We start from the raw sequence: 19,065 nt of genomic DNA, 5'->3' as shown, positions 1-19,065 counted from the left end.
AGAGTTGGAGCTCATTAGAAAATTATACCCAGATTTATTTTTTCTACTTTCATTTGCATTTCGGTCATTTGGTACCCAGAACAATTTACAGTCAGTGCAATCAACCAGATTAACAAATTAATGTTTCAGAGCTACAGTCATATCAATAAAAATTTTTGTATTTTAACACCAGAGACTGATACAGTCGCATTCCAATTGATTGGGCGTAGATTAGGATCAGTGCAGAGACCAGAGTCCAGCACTTGTGGTGTATGTCACCTAGATTAGACTGGGCCACCATCCAATAGGACTTTTTAGTCTGGGTCATAAACCATGCAGATAAGCCATGAGAGGCAGGATACATGGCATCATCAACATGGGAGGAGATTCACCGAGCACTGGCCACCAAATCATAGGAAAGAATACTCAGAGAAGGAAGCAACAAGATTAGTTCTTAGCTTTTTTGGAATTGTACGGCTTTCCTGGATACTTGGCAGGGGGATGCTTGGACAGAAATAGACAGACAGAGAGGAGTGGAGCTGTCAAGGTGGAGGAGATAGTAGGAAAGTACCGGGTGACCTTCCGTGAAGAGATGAATTTGGGAGGGCAATGGTAATTAAACACAATTTGTTGAAATCCGAAACATGCACATTTTCTGAAGACATGCAGATGAGAGCGAAGAAGGGCTATAAGTCAGGACAACAACTGAGGTAAAAGAGAAGTTTCGACCAACCCATAGACGTTAAGGAATCCCTAACTCAAGGGTCCCTGGACTGACACTTGAACAGTATCTCGCCATGCTGGATCTGGATCTGAGGTCTCTAACACAGCCGGCCGGCATCATCCGGATGGCGGAGGTGGTGCTCACCTGCGTTTGTTTCAGTTTGGTTGCTTCCAAGGGCCATGTCATCTCCTCACACTGGGCCTGGTGCATGTTCACCTGGTGCTTCTGCTGCTTCTTCTCCCTCTTCATTCTCATTATGGAGTTCACACGCTTCAGTGCTAAGGTGGGTGACGCTCGGTCAGTATAGCTGGAACGGACTGGTGTAACGCGTAATGGTAGTAGATGTGTCTATTATTTTACACTTGATTATTAATATATTAATGCTTATATTAACTCCTCTCATCTTCTCAAGGTGCCCATCTCCTGGGATGACTTCACCACGGCCTTTGCCATGCTGGCCACTCTAATGTGTTTCACCTCCTCCATAATATACCCCACCTTCTTCACCTGCTCCACTTGCTACCGTGAGATTGCCGCTACAATCATTTCCTTATTTGGTTTTGGGGCATACGCTGGTGAGGTAGTGTTGGCCCGCCTTCGGCCTGGCGAGATCAGTGGCTTCCTGTCAACAGTACCCGGTCTGCTGAAGATCCTGGAGACCTTCGTGGCCTGCATTATCTTCACATCATTGGATCCGGCAAAGTTCTCAGAGTATCCTGGGCTCCAGTGGTGTGTGGCTGTCTATTCTCTGTGCTTCATCTTTGCTCTTGTCATCATCATCTTCACAGTCGGACAGCTGCTGTCGCTCTTTCCCATCTCCTTCGAGAAACTGGTGACGGTCTATAACGTCCTGGCCTCGATGATGTATATGACTGCTGTGGTCATCTGGCCTCTGTATGGTTTCAAGAACAGGTCCCGGCCCATTCCCTGCCCATCACCCTGCACCTGGGACGACCTAGTTGTTGTTACGTTTATGACCGTGATCAACCTGGCAATTTATATATTGGATACAGTCTACTCAATTAAGATGGTCTTCTTCACACAATATGAGGAATAGAGCATTTCCTGAACCGTGTCCTGTGACTTTTCCAGAACCATTTAATGGCTGAAGGCATAACAGGTGTTACATCAACATATTATTCCATTGCCAGGCATGTGAAGAATGAACTTTATATTGAATGACTTCAGGACTTCATATATTTCAGAAGTGGATCAAAAGTGTCATTACATTTGTAAAGTGTAATTAACGGTATATTGTCTACTGGATTAAGAACATTCACTGCACGTTAGCAGAATAATTTCTGATATATTTATATGGCATTGTAAATTAACCTCTGTTGCAGATTGAACATGAAGGAACACTTTTTTGACTCCTAAAGCTACTGAAGTATGCAGTAGAAAGCCAAGTTAATGAATGATTGTATCAATTGCATTGCAATTATAATGGCCCAAAGGAACTTTAGATCCTGGTGGAAATATTGCATGTGAGTGGGGCATTAATGATTAAACTTATTGATGTCTCAAGTCACCAGACTGAATTCCCATTTGCAGTTAATGATTTGTTTAACCTTGAGAATCTATAGGTTACTACTCAGTAGAACCGAAATAAACTTCTGGCAATGTAGATTCTCTGAATTACAAAGGATCTGTGATGTTATTATTATGTTCATCACTTTGTAAAAATGTTCTTATGTCCTATGCTACTTGGCTTGATGTTTGACAAACCCGCTTTATTCCAGCTGAAGGAGAAACATTGTGCAGTAAGGCTTTGTCTTTTCTTATTTAAAATCCCAGGGCTTTAAAATCAGAGAGAAAAAATATGAAATTAATATGAAAGTAAATTGACAAAATAATGGTGGAGAGAGAAAAAGAAAACAATTAACAAGCTAAATAGATGCCATGAAAAATACATCAATTGCAGGGAGGAGATCTAGAAGAGAGAAAGACCCATAGTGGTAGTGAAGACCAGATAGACAAAATATTGTAAAACAGATCATATCAGTAACTCAGTTCGATTTGATAATAATCAAGCCGTTTATACGTTATATGATTTGCATTTGGTTCATTATTTGTTTGTAAGTGGATAATGACCTGCACAAGGATGACAGAAGGAAGGAAAGGTGTGGGAGCAGATGCAATACAAACTGTTTTCACGCGCAAAGTCACAGATATTGGACAGTGTATGATGACTAAATGTAGAAACTTGTCATCTAGATGTGTCAGTGGGTTTTATTCTCTGGTCAAACAAGCAAGCGGTAAAACACCAAATTGGGGAACGATGGAGCATTAATTGTGCTAGTGCCAGTGTAGAGGTCTACCATGTCTTTTTGCTGTTGCTGAGCTGACAGGTGCTTTCTTTGTTCTTCTTTTTCTACCAAATGGCTGGTTTTGGCAGCTATGTCTCTCATTTATTTGCCTCGTGATGGCCACATTGACTTGTATTGACACTTCTTTAGTGCTTGTGGTGGCAGACACAAGCAACAAACTTGAAAAGCAAATGCAAAGCCAAGAACCAAGACAAGACACTTCTCATGTGCACCACCAAACACACCCTCTTAATAAAAAGAAAGTTCTAGAATACAGAGCCACATAAATAAACACATTCTAAAATCTTAGACTATCCAAATACTTTTGTAGATCACAAAGAGTTAACAAGATACTGTAGGTTCTCCAGCAAGCTAAGGCTATCTCTTCTGCCAAAAACACCTTGCTTATCATGGTGGAGGATTTTCGACTTTGTGTGCTGCCCTGGTTAGCAGCATCGTTAACAACATTTCCTTTAATTGTTTCAGTCAAAGGGACCCGGAATCGTAGGCCTGAATGTAGTTTTACGCTGCTGTATTATTGCGCCAGGGGACTAGTGTCAGTCTGTCCCATCTCAAGTTCCAACCGCTTACATTGTATTAGTCACGGGGGATAAGGGTCAGTCAGGGTCTTTCCTGTTGTTACTTTAACCCAGGAAGATGTGGGCCCTTGGGCCATGCCTTGGAACTGCCTGGCCTGGTTGTGTTGCATATCAAGTTGCTGACTGATGATTCCTGCTGCCACTGCCCACACCCCACCTGATTGTCCCTGTTCTTGTCCACCTGGTTATGCAGCTGACTTGGATTTGGTTGAAAGATTCTGGACACAGCATTAATGTGCATTAATTTACCTGCCATCTGAGCATGAAAAAGAACATTGATATGACCCAAAATTGATTAGAAGAGTCATTGATGTGGCCATATGTTGATGAGTTATTTAGCACAATAAATTTTTGCCACAGTCCCTCCTGTGGAAATGACAGTACATAACCTTGTGTGAAAGCTAGGGCAAAGTCTAAGTAATATGTATATGGGTGAAATAGGAAGTTAGTGACACACAAAACAAGAGCTGATACTCCAGGGTGTGGTTTGATGTTGGTGTATTGTGTTCGCTTAATCGTACCTCAGGAGTTACTGTTGTTTGTAGCAATTTTTTTTATACTTTTCTCAGATTACAATTCAAAAAACATCTTATACTGATAGATTTGGAAGTGTAATAGTCATCCTGTAAAACAATTCTCCACAATCAACCTTAAAATTAGGTGTAATACTGTAAATTATTGCTAGGGAGGAATCGCAAAGCAATAAAGTTTGAATAGTCAGGGTTGGCTTGGTTACTTTTTAAATGTAATCTGTTACATTTACAAGTTACCTGTCCACATTTGTAATCAGTAATGTAACTTTTAGATGACTTTCACATTAAGAGGCATTGGAAAACAAATAGAAATAGCCTATAACCAACTGAACACCATAAACTAAATCTGCAGTAGTCTGATGAATTGCTCCACAACCAACATTGTCAAAATGTTGCAGACACCCCCAGCACGCGAATGCAAGTTTGCAATCATGAACACCCTCATAGAAATAAGATTCACCCGCGCAAATGTAACAAGCGTTTATTACTGCCACCAGTGATGGATTTTCAATACGCAATTGAAAGAAATAAACTGTGATTATAAACCTGTACTCTTATCTTAAAGTAAATGATTCAGCAGATTCAGCAGCCAAAATCACATGGCCTACCTGTACGGACTGAGTTGATGTGGCCGCGTCAAATTCAAATCATCCTTTGGCAGAGTGCTTCCCAACGCACCTTTTCTCCTCAAATATTGTGGTAAATTCCATATATTGTTTTATCTCGAAGGCAGCGCCATGTTACAGCTATCTTACAAATAGTTGCCTAATCTATTAAACAATTCCTGTAAAAGTATTTGACAAATAAACCTTGAAACATGAAAAAGAAACCATGTAGGCCTATTGCCTATCATTGTTCTGAGAATTATGCGTCGAGTAGATAACTAAATAATATTTTATATGACTCTGCTAATATTATCGGAGATATACTCTGTCTTTACCAGCCATCCAACCAACCAAAACTGAAGAAATATAAACAAGCGCTTCCTCCGTCACTAAACTTGTTATGCGCGTCCACCTTTGCGCACATGATGATCACACACCCAACTGAGGCGCGCAATTCATATTTTGGTTCAAATAACCATGTTTTTATAACATTAAATAATAAACTCAAACATACATTGTTTGTTGTAATTATTTCAAGTACCTATTCTATTTCAATTGAAGTAATCCAAAAGTAATCACAATTATTTTCAAAAGTATATGTAATCCAATTACAATATTTTTGTTCGTAACGTAACTGATTACAGTTACAGTTTTACGTTACATGTAACGGATTACTTGTAATCTATTAAGGTCTGATCATTTGTAAAAGCGTCCAATAATTGCTAGAAGACCACACTGACCTCTCAGATGCAGCTGCAAGGGACAAATGGTATTTTGGACAACCCGGACAGATCAACAGAGACATCAAAATCCAGAGATGGTGCAGCCAGAGAGAGATATATTTATGAATGCTTCGAGAGAAAAACCTTTTCAGATTATTTTTTATTCCTCTAAGGACCTTTATTTTACATTTGATTGGAGATGTGATGAGTCAGTGTGAAAACAAATTGTCTTTAAAGGTTTCCTTAAATGTGAAGAGTGTAACTTGCTGTAATGTTTTAACAGCTCTAAATTTTTACGATTCTATGTACCGGTTTGACATTGTCAATGTGCTGTTGACTGTACTTTCACACAGGGGCGGTACACCGGGGTGACGGAGAACATGATGGCTGAGGTGAGGAAGGACACGGAGGAAAACAGGATTTTTAGTTACCTGTCCAAATTGGTGCTATGCTGAGAATACCTGATCTCATCAGCAGACCAAGCGAAGAGCCAAATGCTTGTATTGTGAGAAAAGGCCAGAATGAAAACTGCTGTGGGAGTCCACTATCAACACATCCCTAGCGTAAACACCTGATTGCCCAAAATATTTTAGATGGGCAAAGAGAGCATTGTGTAAGATAAAAAGGCAATCACCTACTTGAAAACTTTCTTTCAGTGACTCTTTGTAATTGACTCGGAAGGCTTGTCTTGACTCATTCCAGGGCATCTACCCAAAGTAAGGTCTGAAATAGGCACATTATTCAGGACCATACCCGACCATTCATTTACTTACATTTGGATGTACAGAGTCTATTGAAGCTTCAGCTAACATTCCAACAGGCTTAAAGACAACTATCTGAAAGCCTTAAGCCTGCCGGCATGCACACACACAAACAGTCTTTAATAGTGTTTAATAGTGTTTATTAGTCCCTAATAGTGTTTATTTGTTTTTCGTCTTTCTATTGCTGTATTTCTATTGTGTCAATGTTATTGATGTTATTACTATATAGTAGGTAACACGTTTCTTGTTATCCTGTTAAATTGTTTGATTCACTTGTCTTAGTTGTTTTCTATGATACCTGCAAGTAAGCATTTTCACGTTTAACTTAACTGTTTACCCTATTTTTAAGCAACATGTCTTTTACATATTCCGGACTGTTCCGGTCCAAGTCAAGTACTGGACATTATGCACAATTTAGACACTTTCAGAATAGGAACCAAACGAACCATAAAACTTTGGCTAATTCTAAATATCAGACACCCAAAAAGAGTCAATATATCACAAAAGATGCAAAATATCAACATAATATAGACGTCTTTTAAGTTAGCCTACAGCTTTGGAAATTCCCCTTACTGAGTGAAAGTTAACCAAATCAGTAATGTGCTAGTAAGGTTGTAATCGTTTTGCGGCAGGCTACACACATTATCATGATAAAACAATGTTATGTAAGTTAGTTGGACAGAAAACTGAATATTGCCCTGTGTGTAAAAGCAACATAGGCTAAAAAACATTAGTGTTGTACTAGCCTATTTCATTACATGCATAATATTATATTCATAAAGAGATGACATAGCTGCATAACTTTATTTTTGTGTGTTTCTCCTCTTCTTTCCTCTTTTTCCTAAACTTCTAACTTCGGCACCAGATGGCTTAGACGTTTTCTTGTCCATTTGTATTGATTTGGCACTCAATCATCGATACATTACCCATCCCCAGCACTGTCAACCAAGATTCAAGACTAAACCAATTCACCCTGGTGGTGTTTCGACTGGTTTTACATTATTTTTAATGATTTTGCACACTCCAGAGAAAAATCCAACTATGTCTGTGAAATTATATATTCACAGTATTAAGAATGAATTGTGGTTTATTTCATAGCAATTTGTAATGAGACTGATGTGAATCACTATCCTAATTGCATTAGTGCTGTACAAAGTTAGAGGTGCGCTATTTGATAGATTCCCCCGCTCCCACTACCTCAGGGTTCCCCCTCCTTATCTCGCACTTCTGAGGGAGAGACCTTCCTTGGCACTAATCTGCCTAGGTCACAAACTAGAATCAGAGCGTCTACTCCGACACGTTTAATTGACCCAAAGTCCCACACAGTGACATGATATCATTTTTGTGACATGCAAATGACGTTGGAAAACCGATCACACAAACGTCACCCATGTCGCCCATACCTAAATCTGCCGCTGGTCTTCTGTATGGTTTGGTTGGGACTCCTTGGGTTCCCGGAGAAACAGGCACTGGGCGATGTTTGTATTTCAGGCCTTACTGCCAAGCTATCTTACCTCTAAGTTAAACTGAAGAAGTGGGGATTATCAAACAAACCCCTTTAAGATTGGTTGACATTAGAAATCCCTCGGGTTAATTCAGAGTTGGGACAAAAATTATTTGTATACCATGCTTGTATACCATTCTTGGAATGATTTGCAGAAAAACCTTAGGCTAGACATTTTGGTTTCTATTGGACAATTTAAAGCCATGACTAAATGTTGTTGAATGTAATTGTTATTTGTAATTGCCTTGTTTTGATTTCTTTTAACTTTGATGTACACAGGGCTCAGCTGTAAAAATACCTTGGACTGTATTGATTTCTTTATATAAATAAAGGACAAATAAAATTAAATCTGCTATGACTAAAAAGTCTAATAATATTTTTTTATATCATAAAAATATTATATTTGTTTGCGTTCATTGAAATGTTTTATCATAAATGTTAGCAACAAATCTTTGTGGAATGTATGGGCGAAGTGGTCACCAGGTATAACCAGGGGGTGAGACATAATTTAGAGAAAAACATGTATCAGGTTTCAGATTTCAGGATATAGACAGTTATAAAAAGTAAAAAGCAAAGTTTGGTAGAAAGCCAAGTTGCCTACAACAAAATGCACAACAACTAGCTCCACAAACAGGAAGCTTTCTGTGGTGACTCAGCCAGCAGGCCAAGGACAGCGTTGTGTTTCAGCCAAGCCTGCAGGGACAGAGAGATGGATCAGTCTCATTTTAGCTCCTGAGGTCTAAATTTCACCACTAATGAGAGAATTTGTATAGAATTAATGAACAACAGAGGAATGAGGAATGACGCACACCTTGCTATATTGAGCACAACTCTTTACTGTGGTGTTGCTATCCTACATGCATGGTTTTGATTTGGTACAGGCTTAGTCATAATTTAGACCGCACTTGATGGATTAGGATGTGTGATGTCTGCATGTCTACATGTTTGTGTTGTCCTTTGTGATTTGCGAGAGTATTATACATTTTCTTCATCCCATATACATTTTTGTGGTAGTTATAAGTTGTTGCACTGTGTTTTGGTCATGGGGCGGATTGAACACGTTCTTTAAAATCTGGGTTGTGTAGGCAGAGTGAAGTAGAGACCAAAGCAAATTTTTAACTGAGACATGTATTTTATAAGACATTGTTCCAACGTAACATGGCCAGCAAAATATCCAACATCCTTTCAATCATTATACATTCAAATGCTCTTTTTACTTTTACATCAACCAAGCAAATTATAGATAAAGACGTACCCTTAAATGATTAGGTGTGTCCAAACGTTTGACTGATACTGTAGATACACACACTGGATATCCCCATGTTGTGAGGTTCCGCATGAGAACTTGTTAGGAAAACCAGATAGGGAGGATGACCTTTGGGGACTTGGTGGATCTTTTGGGCACTTGGAGGAAACTCCCTTTGCCAAATTAGAAGATGGATCCCAGGAAAAAGTTGTCCCTAGTTAGGACACTGAACCAAAAATAATAAATCTGTTAGCATTTAGCCTGGACAAGACCCCATATGTTTTGAAATCAACATGCATCCTACTGATTTTGCTACACTTTTTATGTCTAGAGGTTTTTAGGTCCTGCTTTATTGTGTGTAACCTGATTTAATGTGAGCATAATTGTGAGAAGTAAATGTTGCGACAGGTTTTGAAAGTATGTATATTTATACTCAAAAGTTTGCATACCCTTGGAGAATTGGTAAAATATATACTGTTTGTAAAGAAAACATGCGTATGCAGGCAAAACAAATGTCTTTTATTTCTAATGGGATTCACATTCAACTGTAGGTCATAACAGAATGGCACAATCATAAAACAAAACATGGCAACAAATAAAACAATGAACTGCCCCCTGTTCAAAAGTCTGCATACCCTTAGTGCATCCATGTGAGAGCTAACATACTCATTGACTATTTACACACAGACACTAATTGCAATTAAAAAAAACTCAGGTTTGGGAAATTCACCTTTAATTGTCATTTCCCCCTGTGTGTGTCACCTTATGTGACTGTACCAAGGCCGAACATTCAAGGGAATGTAAACTTTTGATCAGGGCAATTTGGGTGATTTTTGTTATCATTATGATTTAAAAAGGAGCCAAACAACTATGTGATAATAAATGGCTTAAAATGTTCACTATCCTTCTATAAAAAAATAAAAAAACATTGTATGATCAGTCTAAATCAATGCCTATAAGCAAAACTGTACACAGAAGATAGCATGATGACCTTAAGTCCAGTGGTAGCTCCTTTTTGAACCCTCGGATTGGTAATTCAAAGTACATTGTTCTGGTGGTAATAAAAAGTAACATAAACAATGGAAAACTACAAATAGGCACGTCCAAACTGAAGTTAACTGGAAGGGCTGTTGTCCTGGGCAGCTTGGTAGCACAGTTTTTGAATCCAGGATGGAATATGAAAGTGATAGTCATGTATTTGTTCCCCAGTTATTCAGAAATCCTGATTAATGGATTCTGGATTTCCTGATTTGCTATTTATTCGATATCTGAATAAAATGATAGTTTGGGGACAGTTATCTGGATGTTGCAACCCTACATACATTTGTTTCAATCAGTGACAATTCGGGCTCAGTATAAATCTAATATCTTATTGTTCCCTAGGATCCCTAGGACTAAAGTGCCATTCAACTATGAAATCTTTGTGCCGGGGTGGGCATATTAAGCATAGCATTTGACCTATTATATTTTTACTGAGTGTAACAACACATCTATTTCTTAATTCGGACAGTTCTGTTGAGTAAGACAGACATTGTATTGACAGACATTGTGGCTTTAAGTTTACATTAAATATCCTGTCAATCAACAGCTCGTCAATCAGAATGTTGTTTGACTTAACTTTGTTTAGCTTCAGTTGAGATGAGTTAAGTCTTATTTTACTTTTTATTATATGACACCCATGCACACATTCAGAACCAATGTTCTTGCCTGCGTGCAGGCTTTTGAATGCACACACAAACATGCCCCTAAATGTACATACTCCTAATGGAATTTTATTTCCAGAATTTTCCTCCAGTAGTCTGTTGTTAAGACAGGCAGCCCAATGTTGCCCAAAGGCAGAGGAGGCACGGCAAGGGACCTAAATTCAAGCTGACTTTGGTCATTTGTTATGTTAACATTAACATTTCATTTTAATTTCATAGGTCAGAATAAAGGGTAGAGTAAATTGTTGAATAGAGCATATACAGTTGGATCAGAAAATATTTCAGAAACACAATTTTTATCATTTTGCCTCTGTACACAACAACAATGGATTTGAAATGAAACAACCGAGATGTAATTGAAGTGCAGACTTTCAGCTTTAATTCAAGGGGTTGAACAAAAATATTGTATGAAACGTTTAGGAACTGCAAACATTTTCATACACAGTCCCCTCATTTTATGGGCTCAAATGTAATTGGACAAATTAACACAATCGTAAATTAATGTTCATTTTTAATACTTTATCGAGAATCCTCTACAGGCAATGACCGTTTTAAGTCTGGAACGCATGGACATCACCAAACGTTTGGTTTCCTCCTTTGTCATGCTTTGCCAGGCCTTTACTGCAGCTGCGTTCAGTTGGTTTGTTCGTGGGTCTTTCTGCCTTGAGTTTTGTCTTCAGCAAGTGAAATGCCTGCTTGATCAGGTTGAGCTCCAGACATTTTGCCTGGTTAATTAATGAAGAAATAACGAAGGAATAGCTGTTCCTCCAATTTGGTTGTGAATGCCCTCAAATTAAAGCTGAGAGACTGTGCTATAAGCCCATTCATTATTTAACTGTAACTTGTATATAGTTTGGTAAACAGCCAAAATAACAACACTTCTGTCAGTGTCCAATTATTTCCCTACCTAACTGTTTAGGCTTTAACAGGATATTTTGAACTGTAGGCAAATACAACAGTTGCCTGCTCAGCAAATGGTCCATGCAAACACTGCCTAAAGTGTTATCAAAGTAGTTGCACTCTAATACCAACAAATGTGGAGCGTAGACCCAATTTATTTGCCTAATGGGTGACAACATTATCAACTGTCACCTGTTTAGAATAATGAGTAGTGCCGCATGTGCAGACAAAGAAGGGAACAGAGTTTACCCAAAACATGTTTGAAGACATATTATAGTGATCCATCTGCCCTTAAAGAATTATATAAACAAGGATAAAACAGCATTACTCTTCCCTCTAACCAATATGTATATTTTATCCCTATTAGAATGAAACCAGTTAAGCAGCCCTTGCCCATTTAAAACCAGCACTGGCTGTCAGCTGCCATTGTATGGATCCTCTCAATCACGGCTACCATCTCCAGAAAAATCTGGGGTAAAACTTTCGGCTGCACCACTTCCAAGCCAAATTTGATGTGCTTTGACGACCTCTTGACCTATAAGGGTAATGTTCAAACACTGTGTTCTAAAGTCATAGCATTAGTTACTGTAGTAGCCACCCATATGAGTACACACTTCATCACAGTAATTGAATTGCTTTAATGTAAATTACAATTCCCACTAGATTGATTTTCCGGTTTGTTTTAAGATGTAAGGTAATTTGATCGGAATCCCAAGTTCATCATGTTTTTGTTTGTTTCAACTGGTGAGTCTAATTTATAATAGGGTTGTGTAGCTGCTAGTGGGTCCTTTGACTGATGCTTCACAGTGTTGCTGGCTGGAGGCCACCACAGGGCTCTGGCAATCTCATGGTGGTTACTGACTCATTTCAAGGGTATCATAGTCTAATGCTTGGTACAATATTAAGGATTATTTCATGATCCATGCAAATAGTGAAAAATGGCAAAATGCAAACATCAACATAAATACAGTGCAAAAACAGAACTATGGTACTACATAGACTCACCTAAAGGATTATTAGGAACACCATACTAATACTGTGTTTGACCCCCTTTCGCCTTCAGAACTGCCTTAATTCTACGTGGCAATGATTCAACAAGGTGCTGAAAGCATTCTTTAGAAATGTTGGCCCATATTGTTAGTTTAGCATCTTGCAGTTGATGGAGATTTGTGGGATGCACATCCAGGGCACGAAGCTTCCGTTCCACCACATCCCAAAGATGCTCTATTGGGTTGAGATCTGGTGACTGTGGGGGCCATTTCAGTATAGTGAACTCATTGTCATGTTCAAGAAACCAATTTGAAATGATTCAAGCTTTGTGACATGGTGCATTATCCTGCTGGAAGTAACCATCAGAGGATGGGTACATGGTGGTCATAAAGGGATGGACATGGTCAGAAACAATGCTCAGGTAGGCCGTGGCATTTAAACAATCCCCAATTGGCACTAAGGGGCCTAAAGTGTGCTAAGAAAACATCCCCCACACCATTACACCACCACCACCAGCATGCACAGTGGTAACAAGGCATGATGGATCCATGTTCTCATTCTGTTTACGCCTAATTCTGACTCTATCATTCTGAATGTCTCAACAGAAATCGAGACTCATCAGGCCAGGCAACATTCTTCCAGTCTTCAACTGTACAATTTTGGTGAGCTTGTGCAAATTGTAGCCTCTTTTCCTATTTGTAGTGGAGATGAGTGGTACCCGGTGGGGTCTTCTGCTGTTGTAGCCCATCTGCCTCAAGGTTGTGCGTGTTGTGGCTTCACAAATGCTTTGCTGCATACCTCGGTTGTAACGAGTGGTTATTTCAGTCAAAGTTGCTCTTCTATCAGCTTGAATCTGTCGGCCCATTCTCCTCTGTCCTCTAGCATCAACAAGGCATTGTTGCCCACAGGACTGCCGCATACTGGATGTTTTTCCCTTTTCACACCATTCTTTGTAAACCCTAGAAATGGTTGTGCGTGAAAATCCCAGTACCTGAGCAGATATATGAAATATTCAGACCGGCCCGTCTGGCACCAACAACCATGCCACGCTCAAAATTGCTTAAATCACCTTTCTTTCCCATTCTGACATTCAGTTTGGAGTTCAGGAGATTGTCTTGACCAGGACCACCCCCTAAATGCATTGAATCAACTGCCATGTGATTGGTTGATTAGATAATTGCATTAATGAGAAATTGAACAGATGTTCCTAATAATCCTTTAGGTGAGTGTATTTTTATTGTAACACATTCCAGTGCACAAATTACATTCATAAGCTCTGCTTTGCACAAACAGCATGCAGAACGGCGCATTGACAGCCCAGGATCTTAAGTCCTGCTTACATGAAACAAGTGTCTCAGAGAAGTAATGGATTGCGACCATTTGCATGAATGAATGCTGGCATATTCCCTGCAGTTGGCTTTGTTTCTAGGATCAGCATTGGGGTTCCTGGGTCTCTCGACCATAACAGGGGTATCTTGGTACACTGTAATGTATCATTGTCTAAAGCCCTTAAAGGATTCCTGGCTAATTCGTCATTATAATTACGTTCTACAGCCCTTAAATGATGGGCCTATTTACATTACAAGAGAGAATTAAACCCTGCATAAAGTAGACTAATGTTAATCTGCATAATAATTTCTATAGTTTGAATTTAAACCGGCATGTTCGAGACGTACTATGCAGCACTGATCACATCAATAGAGGAAAAATCGAGTGCCATGCATGCACACTGCATAGAAACTTAATACAGCTTCGACAGAATTGTTTTCACACTTGCAAACCTCCAGTAGGGGGCCCTATCGAAAAAGTGGTGCACGCAATGTTGGAAGACGGCTCCGCGACGTATCAATATCTGCAGGTTGTCAACAAAATAATCTACAATTCCAACTCCTCTTTGATATGTCTCAGAAAATGTAGCATAATGTAAATAAGACTTAAGTCTTGCAACACGTTCCGCTACTGGTTGAATGACAGGTGACAGGTGGTGGGAAGGTGGTGAAAGTAGGAATTGAAGAGTTGAAATTGAGCGAACATGGTTGTGATTAGGACAAGAGCAAATTAGGGGTAATGGTGGGACAGGAATATAGTAGAAGGGCTTTCATTTGTTGGTAAAGGAGGGCATTAGGGAAAAATCTGCTCATTCATTATGGACGTGATTTTAAATAACTGTAGTTAATACACTGGTAAAAAAAACATTCAACCTTCCTTCCGATTGTCCCTTCCTCTTTCAACATTATTTTCCGCATCCTTCTTTTTCCCTCAACTCCAGTCATGTACAAAATGATTGGAACATTTCACAAGAAGAAGAAAATACAGAATACAATTTTACTGAGTGAGCTTGAGTACATTACATAGAGTATGTTGTATGCTCAAACAAGTGGAGTAGTAATAATTTATAATCAGATTGATCAATGAATGGACTGCTCAAAGAAAAGGTTAACAGTAATGAAAGTTATAGTAACATGTTGCAATAATCTGCCACACTACATCACAGTACAACGACACAACCATCTCCTAAAATGTTTTATGTGTTGGACAACACATTAGAACATTCCTGCACACAGAATATTTCCAGATCTTTGATACCCTTTGTTTGTGCTCATGACAACGACTGCCACCTTCAATTCAGACCACATGTCCAGGGACTGAAATCATTCAGTCCAGAGACTGAAATCATTTGTGCTAGGGGTTATTGTCTGGTTGCCAAGTTGTACTAAGGGTCAGTGTACTAAGGGTTATTGCTTTACTGCCGAGGTCCACTTGTGGCCAAGTTACAGCTTCCTGACAGAGGTACCAGCATTTTTGGCTAAAATGGCCTGAGGCCTCATTAATAAAAATCCAAGGTTTGAAATGTGGATCCAATTACTAGGATTTACCAAACTGCAAGAAACATATATTCATGTTTAAATTCATGAATCTGAATATATGTACCTCAACGAAACCCTATTCATCTTTTATGGTGACAAAACGCCCAAATTTGCCAAATTATTTGGTAATGTTGGAACTCGTTTCAATGTCACTCTTAGAAGAAATATTAATGGCAAAATGTATATAATATTTGTAGTGGTGATGCCAGAATACATTTTTGTTTACTTTATTTCCCCAGCAACAACCCCAATTTAGTCATTTTCAACTCGCTAATTTTGAGGTGTCTGATTCGCAATTGTAGTTGTGCCTCACACAGTAGCAGCAGCTACAAGACAGTTTGGGTGAGTAAAACATTGAGATGTGTGCTCCAATGTACATCTGCCCAAGCAGTTTTATTTCCTGGTACCTACTGGTAGAGGAGAACAAATTCACTGGCAGGTAACTGTGATTGAACTTGCCGGCACCCGACCCACTCAAAGGAGTCGACAGAGACCGATGAGACAGGCAGCAGGCAAATAGGTTTTGCATCCTACTTCTCTACCCTGGAGCCAGTTTGCACCCTCTTGTGCAGACCTCTGACCAGGATTTCACCACAATGACAATGATATAAATATATCAAAGAAGTATATGAAATGTATCAAATATATCAATATATGATAAAATATATACATTTTTTAAACTTTCCATTTTGAGCATATATATATATACAGTGGGGGGAACAAGTATTTGATGCATTGCCGATTTTGCAGGTTGTCCTACTTACAAAGCATGTAGAGGTCTGTCATTTTTTATCATAGGTACACTTCCACTGTGAGAGACGGAATCTAAAACAAAAATCCAGAAAATCACATTGTATGATTTTTAAATAATTAATTTGCATTTTATTGCATGACAGAAGTATTTGATCACCTACGAACCAGTAAGAATTCCAGCTCTCACAGACCTGTTAGTTTTTCTATAAGAAGCCCTCCTGTTCTCCACTCATTACCTGTATTAACTGCACCTGTTTGAACTCGTTACATGTATAAAAGATACCTGTCTACACACTCAATCAAACAGACTCCAACTTCTGCACAATGGCCAAGACCAGAGAGCTGTGTAAGGACATCACAGATTAAATTGTAGACCTGCACACGGCTGGGATGGGCTACAGGACAATAGGCAAGCAGCTTGGTGAGAAGGCAACAACTGTTGGCGCAAATATTAGAAAATGGAAGAAGTTTAAGATGATTGTCAATCTCCCTCGTTCCTGGGCTCCATGCAAGATCTCACCTTGTGGGGCATCAATGATCATGAGGAAGGTAAGAGATCAGCCCAGAACTACACGGCAGGACCTGGTCAATGACCTGAAGAGAGCTAGGACCCCAGTCTCAAAGAAAACCATGAGTAACACACTACGCCGTCATGGATTAAAATCCTGCAGCACACGCAATGTCCCCCTGCTCAAGCCAGCGCATGTCCAGGCCTGTCTGAAGTTTGCCAATGACCATCTGAATGATCCAGAGGAGGATTGGGAGAAGGTCATATGGTCTGATGAGACAAAAATACCCCAAGAACACCGTGAAGCATGGAGGTGGAAACATCATTCTTTGGGGATGCTTTTCTGCAAAGGGGACAGAACGACTGCACCGTATTGAGGGGAGGATGGATTGGGCCATGTATCGCGGTGTGTGCAAACCTGGTCAAAAACTACAGGAAACTTATGACCTCTGTAATTGCAAACAAAGGTTTCTGTACCAAATATTACGTTCTGCTATTCTGATGTATCAAATACTAATGTCATGCAATAAAATGTAAATGAATTACTTATAAATCATGTGATTTTCTGGATATTTGTTTTAGATTCCGTCACTCACAGTTGAAGAGTATCTATGATAAAAATTACAGACTTCTACATGCTTTGTAAGTGGGAAAACCTGCAAAATCGGCAGTGTATCAAATACTTGTTCTCCCCACCGTGTATATGTATATGTGCATGTGAGAAGTTCCACATTTGAAGGTCAGTGGTTTTTAACATGGGGCACATATCTGCAGAAACCGTTTTGACAATGCCACTTCTATAACCAGTGGCCAAAGATTCCAGAATGTATCTTTAAACATGCATGGGCACACATAACATATGGAGACTCATTCCTGTCAAGTTCTAAATTGATTAATACAAACCAAAATGTCAAGCATGCAACTGTTAGGCGTTGTACTCTTCTTTCTAGATTGTATAGCAAATACAGAAGACGCATGTCAAGTGTGATTCCATCTGAAAAACGCAAAATGTAAAATATGTACTAAGCCTACCAGAAGTTGTGTACACTTCTGGTAGTCTATACAAAAGCATGCACCTGAGTATTACTTTTCAGGGACTTGTTTACCAGTATTCATTGCGACTTTCATGGTCGCACATAGCTTTGAGAACATAGAGATTACACTTTTGTAGACAAGAAACATGTTTTTGTCGAGCCCTAACAAGTTTCGATGTAATATATTTTTGCTGTTAGACAGCATAATCTTGGGCAAATAAATGTTAACGAGTCATCTATACTTTTAGATAAAACCGGTCTTGCAAGGAACTACAACAGAAGAAGAAATGTTATCGTTCACTCACTTGTCATTCATCATCAGTGGCATTGTTAACATCAGTATCGTTGTTTATATTTATATTACATTCTAATAACAGAATAAAAAAGAAACAACTTGAATATATTTGTATTTACACTGATGACTGCTAATGTTAGCCTCAAGCTATTTATTGATATTACGTTAGTCAACACATTTTATTGTTGTTATATTTAGCTTACATTTTGCTAATTCGTCTAATGCATCTTCAATGCAATTAATGAAATCCCTATTTGTTTTTGAAGAGCAAACAAGAAGCTTTTTAGCAGGGAAATGCAGCCAAGTCTGCTTGGTCATGAGGAAACAAACCAGAAAAGGACCAGGTAAGCCTATTTCAGCTGGCCCGCTATTAGAAGTGATGAATGTTGTTGCCCTCACTAGATTCAAATTTGGGACTACCACATGTGAGGGTTAACAGCTTTAGCCAGTAATAGGCTTGCTAGTATCTACTAATTTACTACTGGGAATAGTCATAAGAATTGAGCAATCGCTAGCGAGACTGAAGATTAAAAGCTACTTAGTTTCAATTTTAGTTTTTTCTTTCATTGGTGAAAGACATGGATACATTAACTATTAATATAGGTGACTGATATTTTCGTCAAGTGAAAAGACAAGATAATCGTGGAAACCCTACTCTACCTACGACCCAAAGGGTTGTGATCTAGCCTATTACCCCCAAAAAAATGCACGGATACATACTTCAAAAATCTAACAGATATAATCATAATATAACTGTAAACAGTTTTATTTTAGGCTTATTATAGCATAGTTACTGAAGGTTGTAGCAAGCAACGTTTTTATCTATCAGTCAGTCAGTCAGTAAGAGACATCTGCTCTTCTAGGCCGGCTCCACTTACGCAGTTCAAATGTAACACTTTTTAAACACCCTACATTCTAGACAGGATTCCCATTTGGGTGTTTTTAGAAGAACACACTTAAAGGAACGAAAGAACGCAGGATACAAGTACAGGTTCTGAAAGACAGGCGTATTAAAGTATTTTTGTGCACCATTGTT

The 19,065-nt window shown here is 39.0% G+C and overlaps 1 protein-coding gene across 1 annotated transcript; it reads left to right on the top strand.

Annotated features, from left to right (window-relative positions):
• The first annotated feature begins 362 nt into the window (after nt 1-362).
• Nucleotides 363-3,006, top strand: LOC105012881 (myeloid-associated differentiation marker). The gene is made up of 2 exons (XM_010874009.4): nt 363-986; nt 1,116-3,006. The coding sequence occupies exons 1-2, from the start codon at nt 777-779 to the stop codon at nt 1,758-1,760; spliced, it is 855 nt and encodes a 284-aa protein (XP_010872311.1). The 5' UTR covers nt 363-776; the 3' UTR covers nt 1,761-3,006.
• The last annotated feature ends 16,059 nt before the right edge of the window (nt 3,007-19,065 follow it).

This window comes from Esox lucius, chromosome 11, assembly GCF_011004845.1.
Source record: "Esox lucius isolate fEsoLuc1 chromosome 11, fEsoLuc1.pri, whole genome shotgun sequence".
Lineage (NCBI taxonomy): Eukaryota > Metazoa > Chordata > Actinopteri > Esociformes > Esocidae > Esox > Esox lucius.
The sequence above is the reverse complement of the archived record's forward strand: the minus strand, read 5'-3'. Positions and strand labels throughout refer to the sequence as shown.